Source organism: Pagrus major, chromosome 14 (assembly GCF_040436345.1).
Source record: "Pagrus major chromosome 14, Pma_NU_1.0".
NCBI classification, from domain to species: Eukaryota; Metazoa; Chordata; class Actinopteri; order Spariformes; family Sparidae; genus Pagrus; species Pagrus major.
Window position 1 is genome coordinate 25,057,244 of NC_133228.1, and position 18,952 is coordinate 25,076,195.

At 44.5% G+C, this 18,952-nt stretch overlaps 1 protein-coding gene across 1 annotated transcript; it reads right to left on the minus strand.

Moving 5' to 3' along the window:
* Nucleotides 1-2,413: 2,413 nt before the first annotated feature.
* On the minus strand, nt 2,414-3,850 carry LOC141008624 (shaker-related potassium channel tsha2-like). Its single transcript, XM_073481066.1, has one exon. The coding sequence runs from the start codon at nt 3,848-3,850 to the stop codon at nt 2,414-2,416; it is 1,437 nt and encodes a 478-aa protein (XP_073337167.1).
* Nucleotides 3,851-18,952: the final 15,102 nt, after the last annotated feature.

Consider the following 18,952-nt stretch of genomic DNA (forward strand, 5'->3'; position numbering starts at 1 on the left):
CGTCCGTCCGTCCGTCCGTCCGTCCGTCCGTCCGTCTGTGTCGGTGACTCAGCAGTTAACCTCCATCAGGCCTCCATCCACCATAATAATCCAACATGTGACCTTCAGGCTGAAAAACGTCGGCTGGGACCTTTTCATTCCCTCAGTTTGTTAAAAATCCACATTTCTTCCATCAGGTTTGGTTGAATGAGTCCAGATGAGTGAGGAGCTTTAATGACGCAGCTGACGATGGAGGAAACCTTCGGATCAGCAGGTGACCTCTTCTGTTCCTGAGCGACACATCACAGAGCGTCTGCCGAGGACCGATCCGTCGAGACTAATCAGCTGTTTTCTTTCATGTTGAAATCGTTTCTCCAGGTGAAACATTAGAGCTCGACTGATCAGTACGGAAGCAGAAATGTGCCAAAATATATGTTCGATTAATTTAATATCTAATGTTGAAATCGCTGAAATTGTTTGAATTCTTGTGGTTTTGATATTTTTACTTTTCTTTTTTGGATCATGTGACTCACAGAACTTCACCTGACTGGAGAAATGAATTCCTCTCAGCCTCGAGTGCTATTTTTATTCCTCAATAGTTCAAGTTTGTCGTGGATTTTTTCTGCCATTTTGGTTTAAATATGAGATTTAAAGTTCACTCTTGTCGTTTGAGAGCAGCATCAACACGTTCAAGTGTGTTGTTTGTCCTCCATCGCCCGGAGTTTAGAGTTTAAAGTTTGGATTTCTGTCTTTTTTTTCGAGATTCAAGATGTTTTGGCTGAGAGGTAAATATAATGTGTGGAATATAAAGAAATAAAAACATTATATTTACTTCTTCATGATCTACACTGTAAACTTTAAAACGTGACTTTACTTTTAAAAAGTCCGCAAAGCGATGACCTCATAGTTACCAGGTAAAGTAGACGATTAAATCTGAGTTGTGCGACTTCAAATTATTATTCTGCTTTACTCGGTGATCGTGAGGTGACTGTTTTATCCTGATGTTTTAAGTTAAGGGTTTTACAGTGTAAAGACGAAGCTCATGAAAATGTCAGAGACGGAGAATCACACTGTGACTTCAGATGATTTTCAAACGTTTGATATTTCAACATTTAAGAAACTGAATTCAAAATAAAATTGTGAAATTTGATCAGAATCTAAATTCTACTTTTAAAGATTCAGATTTTGGCCCTTTTCTGCTCCCGTAGCTGTCAGCTGGAAGAACAAACGTTCTGATTGGGTACAAATATCAGTCAGTCATAATTATTTGCACTGACGTCATTTTGAGTGTTTGATGTTACAATTTGAGGGATAATCACAAAGAATGTGTGAATATGAGCCGATGGATCGAATCAGAATCGTCACAACATTCAAATAAATGAGTTTCAGCTGAGATCTGAGTCTGAATCAGTCAGTCGAGCTCTAAAACATCCTAAATATTGGTTTTTTTTACAACCTATTGAATGTGAACATTGCTTTTACTGTTTGTTTCTCTTCCTGATAAAAACAACTACAATTTCAAACGCTCAGTTTTTCCTCTGTGATCGTGTGTGAAGCCTGATGAGCAGATGACTGGATGACCGACCGGCTGCAGGTCGGCTCGTGTGGTTCTGCTCCTCTGATTGGACTGAAACGGGCTCGACCGCTGAAATGGAGGCTTTCCACAACACAACATGGTGGTTTGGTGGCCTCGTCTCCACAGCCTCAGCATCCTCTCATCCCTGTGGCAGACAATAGGAAAAGTCTGGAAGGTTGCTATAGAAACTGCCTCCCCTGGAGAGCTGCAGGGCCTCGTGTCGGCCGCACAGTGGCGCTGTTGGTTTGGTAGAAACAGCTGATTTCATAACGCTGCTGTGGAGTTTAACCTCCCGACGTGTTTAACAACAGGGTGCACGTGGCCTCCTTTTTTCTTTTCTTTTTTTTTTGTCCTGACCGGAAGTGAAAATCAAATCTGGACTCAAAGAGGTTTTAATTTGAGGATGATTGATTCTTCACATCAGCTGATCCACTGAGCTCCATCCAGCCTGAACGGAAAGTGTGTGAGGGAACAGGTGTGTGTGTGTGTGTGTGTGTGTGGATCATAATAAAAGCAGCCACGTGCCTCCTGCATCACTCTGTAAATTTAGATGACATTGGTCCTGTGTGTGTCTCAGAGAAGCGCATGTAAACTTTAAACCTGCATCTTGTGGCAATAAATTACTGAGAAACACAAACAACAACAACAAACAAACAAACAAACAACAACTACACGATCATTATAATAATCATAATAATAATGATAAAGTGCTACAGCTGCTACAGGCTGACATGAAGCTCCCCCGGCTCGTGACGCGTAATGGAAGACAGTCTGAGGAGATAAAGTGATTTCTCTTATAATCCTGTGATGGCGGGATGTTCACTCCGCGCGCGCCCCGGTGCGTAATTGGTCTCCGGGTCAGACGTCGGTGAGCTTCCCGGTGTAGGCTTTGTGCGGGCTGCAGTTGGTGTACTTGATGGAGTCCGCGTCCTCGCTGTCCAGGTAGTCGGACTTGGACAGAGACGGCCTGCTGTCGCTCTTCTTGAACTCTCCGAACTGCTGCTGGCCGCAGGTCACGTGCGTGTACTGGAACTGCTCCTCGTGCTCGGTCTCGCGGTGGTAGAAGTAGTTGAAGTTGGAGACGATGACCGGAACCGGCAGCGCGATGGTCAACACGCCGGCGATGGCGCACAGAGAGCCCACGATCTTCCCCCCGATGGTGACCGGACACATGTCCCCGTAGCCCACCGTGGTCATCGACACCACGGCCCACCAGAACGCGTCCGGGATGCTGCTGAAGCCCGACTCCGGGTCGTCCGTCTCCGCGAAGTACACGGCGCTGGAGAAGAGGATGACTCCGATGAAGAGGAAGAAGATGAGCAGTCCCAGCTCCCTCATGCTGGCCTGCAGGGTCTTCCCGAGGATCTGGAGCCCCTTGGAGTGTCTGGAGAGCTTGAAGATCCGGAAGACCCGGACCAGGCGGATGACCCTGAGGATGGCCAGAGACATGGCCTGCTGTCCGTTCCCCTGGTGCTCCGCGAGCTCCAGACCCAGCGTGATGAAGTAGGGCATGATGGCCACGATGTCGATGGTGTTCATGATGTTCTTGAAGAACGCGGGTTTGCTCGGGCAGGCGAGGAACCTGACGAGCAGCTCGAAGGAGAACCAGATGATGCAGAGCGTCTCCACGATGAAGAACGGGTCCGTGAACGGGTTTGGCTTCTTTGCGCGCGCGGTTCCGTTCACCGCCGGCTGCTCGTCAAACGTCCTGGCTTCCTCTCTGAACTCGGGTAAAGTCTCCAGGCAGAAAATCACAATGGAGATGAGGATCACCAGCACGGACACGATGGCGATCCCCCTGGCGGGTCCGGAGCTCTCCGGGTACTCGAACAGGAGCCAGACCTGCCGCTGGAACTCGTTCTCAGGCAGCGGCCGCTCCTCCTCCTTAATGAACCCCTCATCCTCCTTGAAATTCTCGATCACCTCCTCCCCCAGTTCGTAAAATTTAATCTCCTCCATGAAAATGTCCACCGGCACGTTGACGGGTCTCCGGAGCCTCCCCCCGGACTGGTAGTAGTAGAGGATGGCATCGAAGCTGGGTCTGTTCCTGTCGAAGAAGTACTCGTTCCTCAGCGGGTCGAAGAAGCGCATCCTCTTGCGCGGGTCCCCCAGCAGCGTGGAGGGGAACTGGGCGAGCGTCTTCAGCTGCGTCTCGAAGCGCAGCCCGGAGATGTTGATGACGACCCGCTCGCAGCACTCCTGGTTGTCCACTCGCTCCGGGTCGTACACATCCTGGGCTGACAGCGCGGCCAGTGCCACAGTCTCATCCAGGTTCTCTCCGGGCACCACTGTCATCTTTCCCCCCCAGACAAGGGCGACGCTTCCCGCACCTCAGTCCTCTCTGTTCCCCCTCCGACTCCCCCGCGCGTATTTGGAAACCAGCTGAGCGTCTCCGCGTGTGAGTCTCTTTGTTGCTGCTGTGTCGGCGTCACGTCTGCGGGTGAGCTGGATCCGCTGGCATTGTTGTGCCCCCCCACCACCACGCTCACCTTTCCCGTCCACGCGCTGCTGTAGTCTGGACTATCGGCTGGCTGTCACATTCACTGCATCTTAAGCAGGCTTTGCCCTCCCCGAGCTGACGTGTCTGTGCACGCTCTCTCACTGAGGGGGGAAATAAAAACACACATGCACGCACGTATGATCATCATGAAGCTGATCCAGCTATTTAGGAACAAACACGCTCCAAATGAGATCGAGTCTGTGATGAAAATATTGATTTCATGTGAATTTGGAGACAGACAGAGTCGTGCGTAATGAACCTGTTGTCTCCACGGTGGCACAGGCTCAAGGTTATCACTTGTGTTGTTGTTTCTGCTGAATTATGACGTGATGTTTGCACATATGCGCGTGCTTTTATGAATGAGAGCACTTTAACGCGTGCATGTCGTGGAGAAACATGCGATTTTCATGCAAAAGAAGAAAAAAACATCATGCATGATTGGATCCTAAATGAATACCTGTGGCTCAGGGTCCGTCCTCCTCCATCCAGCCCCCCTGTCATCCACATGTGACACGCATGAAGGAGGCAGAGGCACAAAGAGGCTCTGCAGTGTCACGCCGCAGCCGCTTCAACCCCAAACCTCAGCCCTGAACGCCGCCGAGCTGCTCCACAAGTTGTGCACGACTTGCAGGATCCGTCATGCCTCCGCTCTGCCCGCACTGTGCATGAAAACACGCAGCACACAGAGCCGTGTTCACTCCGCTTCACTGTGAAATCTGAGCACAGTTTGAAGCGACGTGTCTGTGAATGGAAGGTAAACACTGCTGCGCTGTGCAACAAGTACAGAGAGAGAAAAAAAGAGAAGCTGGATGATGGAAAGAAGGGAGAGTTTCTGGGCTGCAGCTCAAAGCAGTGACGTGTTTTCCTAAAATAGCTGGATTTCTCCCAGGGCCGCAGGAAAAGTTTCTTTTCCCATGGAATGGCCCGAGGGAGCTGCAGGGGAAAAAAGACAGAACGAGATGACATGAGGAGGAAAAAACAGATTTGCATCTTCAGGCTGCAGAGAAGAGTCAGTGTGAGAGTCATTCAGAAAACACAAGAGCAGCAGGTTCAGTCTGAACTCTGACCTCAGGCTGACACAGACATGGTGACAGTCAACACAATGAAGCAACAAGTTCTCCTGGAAACAGTCAGACAGCAGGACGTGTGGATGTTCTGGTGTAGTTCTACAGAACTGTGAATCCAGCACGTTGTTTAAAACACATTTCCACAGGAGAAATGTACCTTTCTCACTCGGGAGCAAAACTTTGTCACGTGTCTAACTGACATTTTCACATGTGGAAAGATGTACGAGCATCAAATATACATTTTAACATAAACTATAACTTTAACGTGTGATAAGAAAATGTCACATGTGAACTGGATATGTTCATTTCAGATTTGAATTCCACATTTTCACATATTTCTCTTCACAGTTGACTTTTTTCACACTTGAAATAACATTTTAACATGTGCAAAAAATAACGTCACATGTGACCTGGACATTTTCACATGTGAAAATAAAATAACGTCACATTTTTTTCACACGTAGATTCAAATTTCCACACGTGGAAACAAAACATGACAGAAAATCACATGAAGTTTTAGTGTTATCACACATTTTTCAATGCAAATGGATTTTTTTACGTGAATTAAAACTTCAACATGTGAAAATAAAATAATTACACATGTGAAATAAACACTCTCACATGTGATTTGTTCTTTTCACACATTAATCATAATTTCACCCCAAAAAATGACATTTTCACATGTGAATTCAACATTTTCTGATGCGGTCGGCTTTTGTCACGTGATCTTAATCTTTAACTTGTGAAAAGAAAATAATGTCACATGTGGAAACAAAACATGGCACATGTGACATGTGAATCCCTCATTGTCACAAATTTTAACACGTGAAAACAAAATGTCACGCAACATGTGGAAACAGCCCTTAGAAAGAAAAGTATGTGTTATTTCAGTATTTCACACGTATAAATCTGTCCTGTGTCATATTATTATTCAGCCTCATTAAAGCTCATCATAAGATTAAGAAAAAGAAAAACTATGAGGTTAAATGGCTGCAGGTGAGGACAAACGTTTATCGTTTATTGATACAAAAACATTTGAGATTTTATCAAATTCTCTGCACAGTCACAACACTTCACAGTTTATTAATACAATGAGAAAGACGAGAGAGAAACTCCCAGAGTCACTTCTGGATGGAGCATGAAACTATGAGACGTAATCTGAAAATAAAAGCAGACGATCTGTGGAGTCAGAGAAAATCCTCTGAGGCTTCAACTCGAACTGAACACTCAGTGTGTATTTGTCTCTGTCAGATCACGATGACTTGAAATAGTTTGTGGTTAGAGGTCTCTCACCTCTTGTTCTGAGGGATTATTATCCAATCAGAGGGCAGCCGGGGCAGTGAGAGGACAGAGCGTCAACGTTTCATGATGCAACATTTCCAAACTTATTTTAAAAACATCTCGTATTCACACTCCAACAGGCTGACTCATGCTGAAATACCGACTTCAGCTGCCTGCAGACGACCTCTGCAGTCTGCCACTACCTCATTTCCTGTATCCTGTGATCTCATCGCCTCTAACACACACACACACACACACACACACACACACACACACACACACGCACACCACACCAGTTGCTAGCTTCATTCTTGTGTCCACATGTTGCTGAAATGTCACTGGGCTCTCTGGTGGATTCTCTGGCAGCTCGTCGTCTCTGTTTCTGTCCAGGTTTTCTGCTTCCTGTTGGACTGCAGGACGTCGGCGTGGCCTCGAGCACTGAAACGCTCCGGTGATGAGGTCACCTCGTACAGTCCCCGTTAAACCTTTAAATGTCGCATTCATCTGACAAAAGTCTGCTTTCAAAAGATCATCAGTTAAAGGGCAGGTTGGGAGTTTTTCTTCTGCAGGCAGAAATCATCTTAATCTAAAAATACTTTCAGTTTACAGTTTCTGCAAAGTGCTCTAATATGCAATGTGTGCTTTAACGTGATGTGTGTTTTTCTTGAACATATCGTGCAGATTGTTCAGGTTTTCTTCTCCCACATCTTAAAATAAATGGAAGTTGACCCTCAGGAGGCAGATATAAGCTTATCTCTGATATATTGGTGTCTGCGTCAGCTGAGAAGTATAAAACAACAGTGCAGGAATGCATATGAAATCTCTGAGGTCATTCAGACGCAGTATTCAGGTTTCCATCCAAACGTGAACATTTTAACCACGATCTTTAACGTGCCTTGATTTCTCATCTATTTAACTGTAAACGGGGTCATAAGTTACAAAATGGACATCATGCTGTGATGAAGAAGACCTGAAACAAGCGGCTGAGACCATGAACGCGTTGGGAAACTGTTTACTGATGCAATAAATCAAGTGAGAAGTATTTGAATTTTTTCATAAGCTTACATACAGCCGGAGCAGTGGAGTTGCCTGGACGTTAGATAGATTTACATCACTTCATCTTTGGCTTCACTTCAATCAATGGAGTGTCATGTGAGAGAATTTGAAGCTCTGTGATTGGTTTGTTGGTGAAATGCACGCTGGGACTCGTAGTTGACTTTTTGCGGCCACAGGCTTCTTGACTTTCTAACAAAGGACCAGATATTTTTGAACACAGTAGCTCGTCTGAGGTCGTCTATGAGAACGTGAACTCTTCCTGCGCGACACCGCACATGACTCGGCCCTCGGGTTGTTTTTGGACGTGACTGTTTGTTGTGAATGGTTCACTGGGAGCTGACATGCGAGCACCACTGGGATATACTGAGTCCCATTAACCACTGACCGTTACACTCTGTCATCCACTTTAAACATACACAAAGGAGGATTTTTCCCACCCTCTGAAGCTTTTTGTTGGCATTATGATTAATGTCAGTGGATGTCATGTTTTTAACTCCACGGTTCTGGAACACTTACAAGAGTCTGACATGAAAAATGGCTGAAATCCTGGAGGCCGCCGGGTCGCTGTGAGCACCAACATCACAGTGAAAACATGTCAGCTGTTATATAAGATCAGTGACTGAGAGTAAACTTTTCTGCTGATTTATACAAAAAGGTTTGATTCATTGTGTCGTGGTGAACGTCAACATGTTGGCAGAAAGATGAAGCATGTGATACCAGTAATGACCACGAGGGGGCAGCTCTACGAAGGTGTGTTCACAATGATTGTGAAGTGAATTTTATTTTTCCGTTACTCAAGTGAGTTTGATCGCAGGATAATTCGTGTTTATTCACTCCAGATCACTGCGATATCATTAGCCATAAACTAGCTAATGGCTTATTCAGGTGAAGCTCTGAGTGAAGTCAGCCCTCAGCAGAGACTCTGGTTCTGGTTCTGGTTCTCTCTCTCCTCTCTGTGACGTTACGTTCATGAAGTAAAGTCCATTTCCCCTCCAGCTCCAGTCAGCAGTCAACATTACAGAACATGGAGGTCACCTCCAGATCATTGCTGCAGTCAGGTTGATAAACAGGAGTGAAGATAAATCTACTTTTTAATCCCACAAGTTACAAAGTAACTCTGAGCTCTCCTCCCGTCGGTAAACAGCTCCGGATCAGAACAGAATCTGATGAGACTCCAGGTGTTTATTCCTCCAGAGCTGGCCCAAAAATGTAAACTCAGCCATCATCTCCTCCTGATGATATAAAGTCAGGCTCAGCCATCATCTCCTCCTGATGATATAAAGTCAGGCTCAGCCATCATCTCCTCCTGATGATATAAAGTCAGGCTCAGCCATCATCTCCTCCTGATGATATAAAGTCAGGCTCAGTCATCATCTCCTCCTGATGATATAAAGTCAGGCTCAGCCATCATCTCCTCCTGATGATATAAAGTCAGGTGAAGTCTCTGAACAACTGAAGCAGCTGGAGATGATTTAAACATCAGATGTCTCCATGCAGCTCGTCTGCTGTGACCACAGAGATCAACCTGATCTGAGGAGACGTTATTGAAACCCTTTTTGAAGCCGTAATCTTCACTGTAGCTTCAGATGAGGTGTGTGCTAACGCTTGTAGCTTAGCTGCCACAGTGACCAGTGTGACCAGTATACTGAGCCAGACATGTTACAGTGTGAAGTAAACATGGCAGCGCTCATGTTTTCAGTAGCTGGACAAGTGCGTATTTTGTGATACAACCAACAACAAAATTATATCCAATGTAAAACTCTGCATCATCAGCATAAAAGTACACACAACGTACTGTGCAATTTTTCCTGTAATAAACATATTTTAAAAAATAACACAAATGCTTTCAACCAACAAGAAGTGATTGAATTTTGACTGACACTGTTAGTTGAATTTCACGACAACAAAGCATGATAGTTTTCTCTGATTTGTAAAATCTTCCTGACTCATCATCAACCCAAATTTCTGACATTTTCTTCCACCTCCTCACAAAAGTGTCCATCAACAGAGACCCAAAATAGAGCAGATTTAATTTGCATAGTGACATCTTTGTGTTTGCTGAATTTGCTGTAAATTAGTGTGAAGTTTGTTTGTCAGGTTTCAGATGTGGACGTATCGATGCCTCCTGCAGCCGTGATTTCATTTACCTCTGCTTTGTCTTCTTGTATCAGCTGCTGGAGGTCTCCACACTGATCCAGGATCCGCGACTCGCCTCCTCTCTGCAGCTCTGCCAGGAGCCGCTCGTCTTTAACATCACATGTCCTGTGTAATTAAATGAATCTAGTTAGATGAAATTACAGTGTGCGGTGTGACAGCTGACTGTGTTGATGACAGTGAGAGCTGTAAGTGGGCCGAGAGACATGAACGCTGTCAGTCAGTGAGGACGTGTTTAATCAGGACGTGAGGAAAAACTGAACCAGAAACTAAAACCATCAAATGTAGTTGAGCAATAAGTGCAACTGTGGAAAGTCGTATAAAATGGAAATACTAAAGCCAACCAGGCTTTAAAGCTCAAGTCTAATAAAATAAAGCTGTTTTCAAGATCTTTGAGGGAAGTTAGATTTCAAATAAGTTGAAACATCTCAAGATAAACAAAACAAGAATTCCAGCAAAGTGTTGGTGACACTCTGGAACCAGTCTTCCTGGCTGGGAGCCTGTGTTTGGCTGTCAAAATACAAAGAACTGGTTCCAGAGTAGGCACTGGCTCTGAACCAGCACCTGAACCGCCTTGCTCAAAACGAGGTAAGAGCTTGCTGCACCCGGACACGGAGCTCCGAGGCCGCCTCGCCATCTGTGGTGATGCTTTCAGAGTCTGGCAGGAAAACACACTGATGATGTTTTAGAAATAGTGTCACTATTGTTCAGAGACACACACACAAGATTAAACTACGTGAACTCGCAGAGAGCAGGATCCTCCTGGTGGAACAGGGACGTCTTACGCCACTAAACAGGCCAAGGAATGAAAAACAAAGGAAGGGAGTCATGCAAGCATGGCGATGTAGAGTGGAGGGGATGCTAACTGCAAAAGGGACAGGAGGTTAGCTAAAGCGGTGCTAAGTCTGCAGCCGACCTCCGAGCTGCTCAGCCTGTTCGATGCTGAAGTTTATCACGACCTGAAACAGTCTCGCAGGAACAAACCTCATAATGAAGCTCCGTGTCCTCTGAAACCTTCAAACAGACTGATTGAAGGTCAAACTGGTTTCAGCTCCTGACGGGGAAATCAACAGAAACTGGGTTAATGTTTCAGGGAGCTGATGGGAGTCTCAGGGGCATCCTGTCACGAGGGAATTCAGAAGACGTTTCTGTCAAATCTCAAACAAACTGAAGAGGTTTCATCTTAAAACGCCAGAGGAGACTCTGCTCTTCAGCTACAATCTGTGAGTTAAATGCCTCAGTTGTGATATTTCTGAGGATGGTCTTCAGATGTAGAGAACGGTTTTCTTTCAGGGTTTTGTGTCGAAGCGTTAGCAGCAGTTTAAAGTCGCTCGTATCTCTGAGGAGAGTAATTGGTTCAGTGCATCAGGAGGATTCTCTGTTATCTCAGCAGGAGAGAAAAACCCCGTCCCCTCCCGACATTAATCTTTAATGGAAGTCAATGACATGTCTGGATTCGTTAAAGACCTTTGTACCGGAGGCCTCGTTATAATTATTAACAGCATGGCAATAACAAAAGCAAAGACTCAGAGACAGAAAGAAAGAGAAAGTGTTTCTACTCATCATTCAAGAGCAAAGGTTGGAGGAATGTTCAAACACTTTACTGGTGATGACTCATTCTGTGGAAATCTTACAGTCATAAAAAATGTCTTTATGGTGCTGTAATATTTTATTTTCAAAAGAAAACAGTATCCAGTTAGGATGCATAGACAGGTATGAGTTTAAAACATGTGGTCACACAGCCCTTCAAAATAAAACGCCTCACCAAGATGTGAATAAACACACATGAGAACTTCCTGCTCAGTTACAGATGCATCATAACAACCTGATGTTTGTTTGTTTGTTTGTTTGTTCACTCTGCACGGCTGCCGGCGGGGTCAAGGTGACTGCTGGGTAATGTGAGCGAGTCTCCGGCTGCAGAGTCGTGGAGGACGCGACTGTCTTCAGATATTACCGATGTCAGGAATCACTCGTCTCCCGGGGACGCATTAGGGAGATTACACGGTTCACTACCAGAGTCTCAGCATGCAAAGTGATGAATTCATTTCCTGCTGCGTCCGCTCCTCCACAACAAGCCTCAGCAGTTAGCGACAACATCAAACTTCACCTCTGGCAAATATTTGGACTCCAGCAGGTGATTTAAGGGTGGAGCTCCAAACAGTCGTCCAGCAGCTGGGTGCTATAAGGATACAGAAGGGTGGATATCCGCTCCACCCTGATAAAATGTGCCAGCCGTTATACCATAAAGTCACATGACCTCAGGGTAAGAAGACTGTTGATCTCAGCTGTTAACCTCCAGCAGAACATTTACTGTGCACCAATATCACCCACAGAGAAACACTGAAAGGATCAGAGCTGAACCACGAGTCGAATTATTCTTTATTCATTTTGATTTGAAGTTAAATTCAAGACATTTTTTCACATTTTGGCCAAACAATGTTAAAAACTTTCAGCTGACAATGAAAATGATGAAAATATCATCAGTTGTAGCCGTAAAACGTGTGGAGGAGATGATTCACACTGAGTTCACGCTGTCTTATATAAATCTCAAGAGGTTCAGGCCTCATTAACAGACAAACCAACTCAGTAACAACACAGAATAACCTGTTTAGATGTGCTGTCCTTGTATCTGTCACCATCAGGCCTGTTAGCAGGTCTGCAGCGACGACACCTTCAGGTTTGTTGTTCCAGTTTGTGTCCTGAAAAGCAAACAGCAGCTTCACATACTGTTATTTTCATCTGCAGACATGTGCAGCCATGACCTCTCTCCAGACTCTATTAGCATGGTTGATGAAACTGCCAGACCATCACACAGACACACACACACACACACACACACGCAGACACACACACACACACAGACACACACACACCCGACACCAACACAAATACAGGCGGAGAATAACGATGAGTACACCAGAGCTCGTGGGGACAGAAACATAATTACACAGTCGATGCAGAATCCATCACATCACATCAGTTTATGATTCAGCCTCATCGATCAATAATGGTCGTCCACGTAGATACATACATAAAATGTGTAACTGTGCAAGTATGTAAAGAAGTATGTACACATGTGGATAAAGAAAAGTCTCCTCAGCTGAACTGAGAACAGAAAGCAGATAATAGAGGTCCGTGTGTTGACGTGCAGACCTCAGGTGGTGAAGGTCAGCTGGTTCCTGCTTGCAGAGATAAACTGAAGTGTTTTACAGCCGCAGTAAAGACGCTTCATGAGGAGGAAGTGAACTTCAGGAACTGGAAGGTTTGTTTCAAGTTTAACTGTTTCATTATTATCTTTGTTTCTTGTGTTTTATTCGCCTTGTTCCTGTATTTTTTTTGCTGTTTCCTGGTTTCGTGCTGTCTTGTGTAAAACACTTTATGTTCACTGGTTTGGTAAGTGCAATATAAACACATTTGTTATTGTCATAAACTCAAATCAAATGTCACCTTCCCGTCACCAAATGACAGACGTCAATAAAAGACGTATTTTACACACACACACTTCAGACGGAGTGCACGCTCTTTTATCTCAGCAGCTTCAGTGAAGATTTCAGCTTAATAAACTTGTTGAGCATGTGGGGAGGAGATGGTGACTCCATAAAAATCCTAGAAATCCTCAAAAAAAGACGCTCCTTCCATGTGCAGAACTCGCCTTAGAAACATCATGTTTTAAGGTTTATTCAGTGTCAAAGTAATCCAGTGATAGTTGTCTGTACATCCATGAGTACACTGCAAACAGGAAGTGCTAACAGCTAATTCAGCGAAGTTTTAAGCGAGTTTTGGGGGGTTTTTTCTGGATGTTTCTCTGTTTTAAATCAAGTCTCCAGCTGCTTCAGCTGTTCAGCAGAATGCTGCAACTCTGTTTTACTGTGAAGCTCCAGAAATGTTCTGTGGACTACGAGACTTCACCTGACTTTATATCAACATGGAGGGAGGAGATGGTGACTGAGTTTACATTTTTGGGTGAACTGTTCCTTTAAAAGATGGCTGCAGTTTCAGTTCCTGTTATTTCAGTTTTAATCCCACGTTTAAACATCTGTGTGGCAACTGCACAAACTCCATCTCCAACATCTCAGAATATTTCTCCAAATGAAACCTGTGTCACATGAAAAATATAAGAACTGTTCCTCTTTTACCCAAAGTGTGAACCAGACGATCCAGGTCCTGATAAACCCGGTCCCTCTGAACCACCACATCATCTGGTCCACATGTGAGAGGAGAGTCCAGATCCGAGACTCTTCCAGCAGGACTCTGTTTGTGTTTCCTGGAAAACTCCCTCTTCTATTTATGTGACATGTTCATATATTTTGTGTTTTTGTGTTTGGAGAGCAGAGCTGATGACTCCCGGTCCCCCGTCCCCCGTCCCCGTCCCCCGTCCCCTCCCCACATCGACTGCTTCACACAACATCAATAACTTTTATCCACAGCTGCACGAGGCTAATGTGACTAATTTGTTGGGGGGGGGGGGGGGGGGGGGGGCGGTGAGTGATGGATCCAGATTCCTGCTCCTGTACTAAAGCAAACAATGCTTGTCCTGAAAAGCCTGCTCGTATTTTTAGGGCCTGACTGTGTTTTTACGTAACAGGTCACAGTCATAAGAATAGCTCCATCAATCACTGGGGCAGCGCCGTCCAAACGTTCTGGGAACGCTGGGATCAGAAAACAGCTCATTGTGCCAGAGAGGCCCGACGTTTCCACTCCGACTGTCCAAAAAACACTTCAGTGAACCTGAGGAGTACATTTACTGTACTGCAGTACTCATTACTGGATCTACTTTTACAGTATTTCACTTTTAAGACTTTCTACTTTCCCTGCAGAGAGAATTTTTCCTGGAGTCTGTGGTTTCTTTGCAGATCCAGTTTTTATATCCAGCATGCTGTTGGATAAAATCTTGTTTCTCTAAAGTGACATAAAAACATGGAGGCTGCAGCTCTGCAGCTTTACATTGAGCTGTTTTTATCACTGTGTGCAGATGTTTGAGGTCTGGTTCCAGATGTGGAAGGAACTAAATAAAGCAATACAATCAGATCCCACTGAAATATAAAAAAGGTGATAATCTACTGATCTTTTCTGACATGTACTCAGTTGAAAACAGAAATAAACGATGTATTTAATGTTTTTCTGTCTCATCATCGGATTCTTGAACAAAACTAAAAAACGGTTCCCTTAAGACACATTTCATTTGCAGGACTTATTATTTGTGGTATTAATACTTTTATTTTGGCAGTGAGTGGTTCTTCCTGGCGGGGAGTCTGGCGGGTCGTCCAGATCACGTCCTCCTCCTCCTCAGTAATGGACCCACAAACTGAGAGTCTATTGATTTTTCACTGAGACATTTTCTGCTCACAGTAGCAGAGGTCCGGTTCATCCTCACCTCCTCAGTTAATCGCTGCTCTGCAGGTCGCTCGTTAATCTCTCTGATAACGAGCTCACACAGCGTCACCGACCAGTTTGTGCTCCTCACACAGTCGTGACTTTTATATTTACAGTAAAGAGGAACGGGACTAATTATCTTCTTGTTGTCAGGTTAGTTTATCTGTTCATTAAGTCATGAATAATTCATGTTCCTATACGTTATTAAATGTTCATGCAAAACAATGTATGGTTGCACAAGATAAGAGAGCCTCCACAATACGTCAGCTCCAGGTGAAAACCACGTGACGTCGGCCACATAGAAGCAAATTTCATGTGATTTCATGTGAATTCCTGTGTCATGTTGTGTTTAATCTACACGTCAAAAAAGCCAATCACTTGAGAGAATGCCTATTTCACATGCGACATTTTATCTTCACATGCTAAAATATTTATTTCACATGTGCAGTTGTAATATTCAGTGTTAAACATGTGCCAAGTGTGTTTGGCCTGTTTCTGTTTCAGTATAGTTGTTTCCTGTTTTATTTTGAAGGTTTTGTACTCCAGTCTTTGTCTTTTTCTCGCCTTTTTTCCTGTTCCTGTTTTGTATTGTCTTTATTTCCTCTTGGTTTCCCATCAGCCTCCTTTTGTTTCCTGCCGTTTAATTATCTGTATTTTGGTTCCTTGGATTTAGTTTTTTATTAAAGCTCACCTTTGTTTTTCTCAACTCACCAGTCTTTGTGTCTGTGTCTTGGGAACGTATCAACTGAAATGTTTGTGATTGTTTAGTTTGCATCATAAATTAATTCAACTATCAGAGATAAGAATCACAGATTTAAGTTCTTCCTGTTTTAAGTCCTGATCTTCTGTTTGACGTCTCCAATGATCACATGAGCGGCACAAACAGAACGATGAACCCGACACGTTGGTTTGAAACATTATTCAGACGTATAAAGGCTGTGAGAGGAGGCAGCAGGCAGATTGTTGTGGTCAGGCCTCAGACTCTGTGATGGAGATGATTACATAACGGATGGACGAACACACGGTGCACGGCGGCGGCCTGCAGACCTGTGCCAGCTCGGAGCCATGTGGCGAGGACGGGCTGGTCCGCACAGGAAGCGACTGTCGACAGAACGATGAGACTGCTGATTCAGGACTGACTCAGTTCAGGCGTCCTGCTCACAAACAGAAGATCACTTCTGTTATTCAGCAAAACAGCACGACGGGAAATATTTCAGTGTGTATCATTCTGCAGTCAACATATTGTCAGAGCGAGTGGGTATATGTGCATCGTCATCGACTCGTAGCTCTGTGAATTTCATCCATTTTTGTTTCTCTGTGTTTTAAAGCTCTTTTTCTGTTGCAGCGACTTAATGACCCGTGACCTGAAGCTGCGCGTCGTTAATAATGAGACAGTAACAACGTCTGTGTGCTGTTTGATGGATGACAGCAGCTGATACCTGCTCCATGTTTCCATGTGACGACTTTTAAACGTCAGTGTCTTTAAATTAAAAGAAGAGTGTGTGTGTGTGTGTGTGTGTGTGTGTGTGTGTGTGTGTGTGTGTGTGTCAGTGTCAGATTTCTCTTTCTTCAAAAGAGAAAAAAAAACATGAAGTTTGCTGAATGGCTGTAATCTGCTCAGTATAGGATGAAAACTTGACATAATATGCTGTTATTTTGTTTATGCAATGTTCCAGCGATGGAATGTAACTAAGTACATTTACTCAAGTACTGTGTTTTACTTACAGACTCCATTTTCTGCCACTTTATACTTCTATTCCACAAATATTGTACTTTCTACTCCACTTTGCAGATCACATGCTGCATCAGAGCCAGAGTAGCACCTTTTTTAATGTAGAGCAAAATGTAAACTATGAATAATAATTTGAAAAATGGCAGCCAGCAAACCCACCAGTGCAGATATCCTCCTGTGAGTTTGCTGCTGTTGGATGATATTAGCTTTTCATTATATCACTGAGTGTCCTTGTTGAACACGATGGAGCTGTTTAATGTGTGTGTGGTTCAGGCAGGTGGAGCAGGACGCTGAAGGTGATCTGAAATAAAGTCACGTACACAAATGAAGCTCAGATCTGTCACCATTATTCTTCTCAGCGGTCGTTCATGGAGGTTGTCGCTCCTTCCTCGCCTCATAGACCACCACGGAGCTCATAGCTTCACATTAACACGGCTGTTAAACTCACAATCTGCAGAGTCTCTCATGTAAATCCAGCCTCGCCTGAAAGGATAACTGTGGACGCTTATCGCTCCATCTCCAGCTGTGGTGGAGGAAGCAGAAGAAACAAGAAGGGGGGGGGATCACCTGCAGTGCCAGACTGTTGGTAGCCGTGGCAACCTGGGACGGTCCTCTGTGCCTCGGAGCAGCAGAGGCTGACCCGTCACATCCCATCACACACTGAACAGAGCTGCAGAGTGTGTGTGTTCGCAGGTCTGATCAGAGAGAGGCCAGGTCACAACACGATATCATGAAGCTGAACAGAGAGGAGGCAGAACGGCTCCGCTCACTAATGTCCATCCTGATGTTTCTCTGTACGCTGACGATCCGGCTCTGTTCGTGAGTTCAGAATGTTTCAGACAGAGAAAACTTCACGACAAGTAAAAGTCCTGCTTTCAAAACCTGCCAGCGGACAACTTCTCTGACGTCTCAGTGTGATGTCAGTAGAAAAATGAATTGACACCGTCCACCTGTAGATTAGTTCACATTAACCTCACTTTCACTGTGATATTCAGTCTGACACCAGGCTGGATTGTTACTGGAAAAATTATGAACGAATTACGGCACAAAGGAAGCGAAGAGGCATTGTTTTCCCCGGTCACAACCCCCAGGTAACGGTGGAACAACCTGAATAACTGTTGACAAAAAAAGAAGCCACTGATGGAGGAGGAAAATAAGGTGAAGAGGGGGAGTGATAGAAACTGAGGTAAAACAAGGATGAACAGACGGATGGAGAGCGCTCGGTGTTGTGTCAAAGTCTGTTCCCTGTTGTGTGTTTCCTCACCAGACGGTTCAAAACCAGCATTCTTTCTACAAAACCTGCCAACTTATTAATAATCCCGGCTGTTTTACGCTCAGATCAGGGTTTCTTGATCAAACTGGGATTCTTACTGTTGTTTTTGCTTCGGATAGTAGCCAGGCTGCTTTCCAGTTAATCCAAGAGAATTTAAAAAGACTTTATTTCGCTCCAGAAGGAACTCTTCATCCTTCAGTTCATCACAAACATTCAACACCAACACATCTGGAGATACAGAGTTTCCACTGGACAGGAAGAGGATGAACACATCTTGTAATCTAGACAGTCTTTGTATGACTGGATGAGTCTGAATCTAATTTATTTACATTAAACAGGAACTGTCTCAGGTTTCTGTACATCACCAGTCTGTGTGATATTAAAGTCTTCTTCTCTCTTCCTCAGCTGAAACAGCAGCACAGAAAACTGTTATTGAATGTTCAGTTTAATGTGTCTGCCAGCTCATTTTAATTGCTTCTCTTGAATGGCTTGATTGGGGTCATCTCACTGTGGGTAATTGCAATAATTGTATTCTCGGCTGCTAATTATGCAAAGCAGAGAGGTGAGAGAGCGACCGTCAGCAGAGGAAAGAAAAACGCTGCGGTCAGTCATTTATCCTCCTGCTGAATACCTGAAGACACAGAAGTGAACACATCTTTTGTGTGTTCATATTGATTTATGAAACTGTTCAGATGGAAGGTCAGTGTGGTGTGAAAATGTAAAATAACCTCTCAAAGTGTCCAAAGCTCACAGGCAGAACATTTTTATTGAAACTACAATATGACAGCTTGTCTGCTGGTTTTCAACCCGTTCGCCAGAATAAATGTTGGCAGTGTACCTTCTGCAAACCACTGATGTGTTGCACGTCACATTCTCTGTCGCTACAAACCTGACTGATAATGTCCCAATGTCTCGTCAAAATTATTTCAGTTTTGTTGCCACTAACACGGCTGGAGACGTC

What these genes read in the sequence shown, in the direction of transcription:
- LOC141008624 (XM_073481066.1), bottom strand. Translation starts at nt 3,850, where the DNA reads ATGACAGTGGTGCCCGGAGAGAACCTGGATGAGACTGTGGCACTGGCC.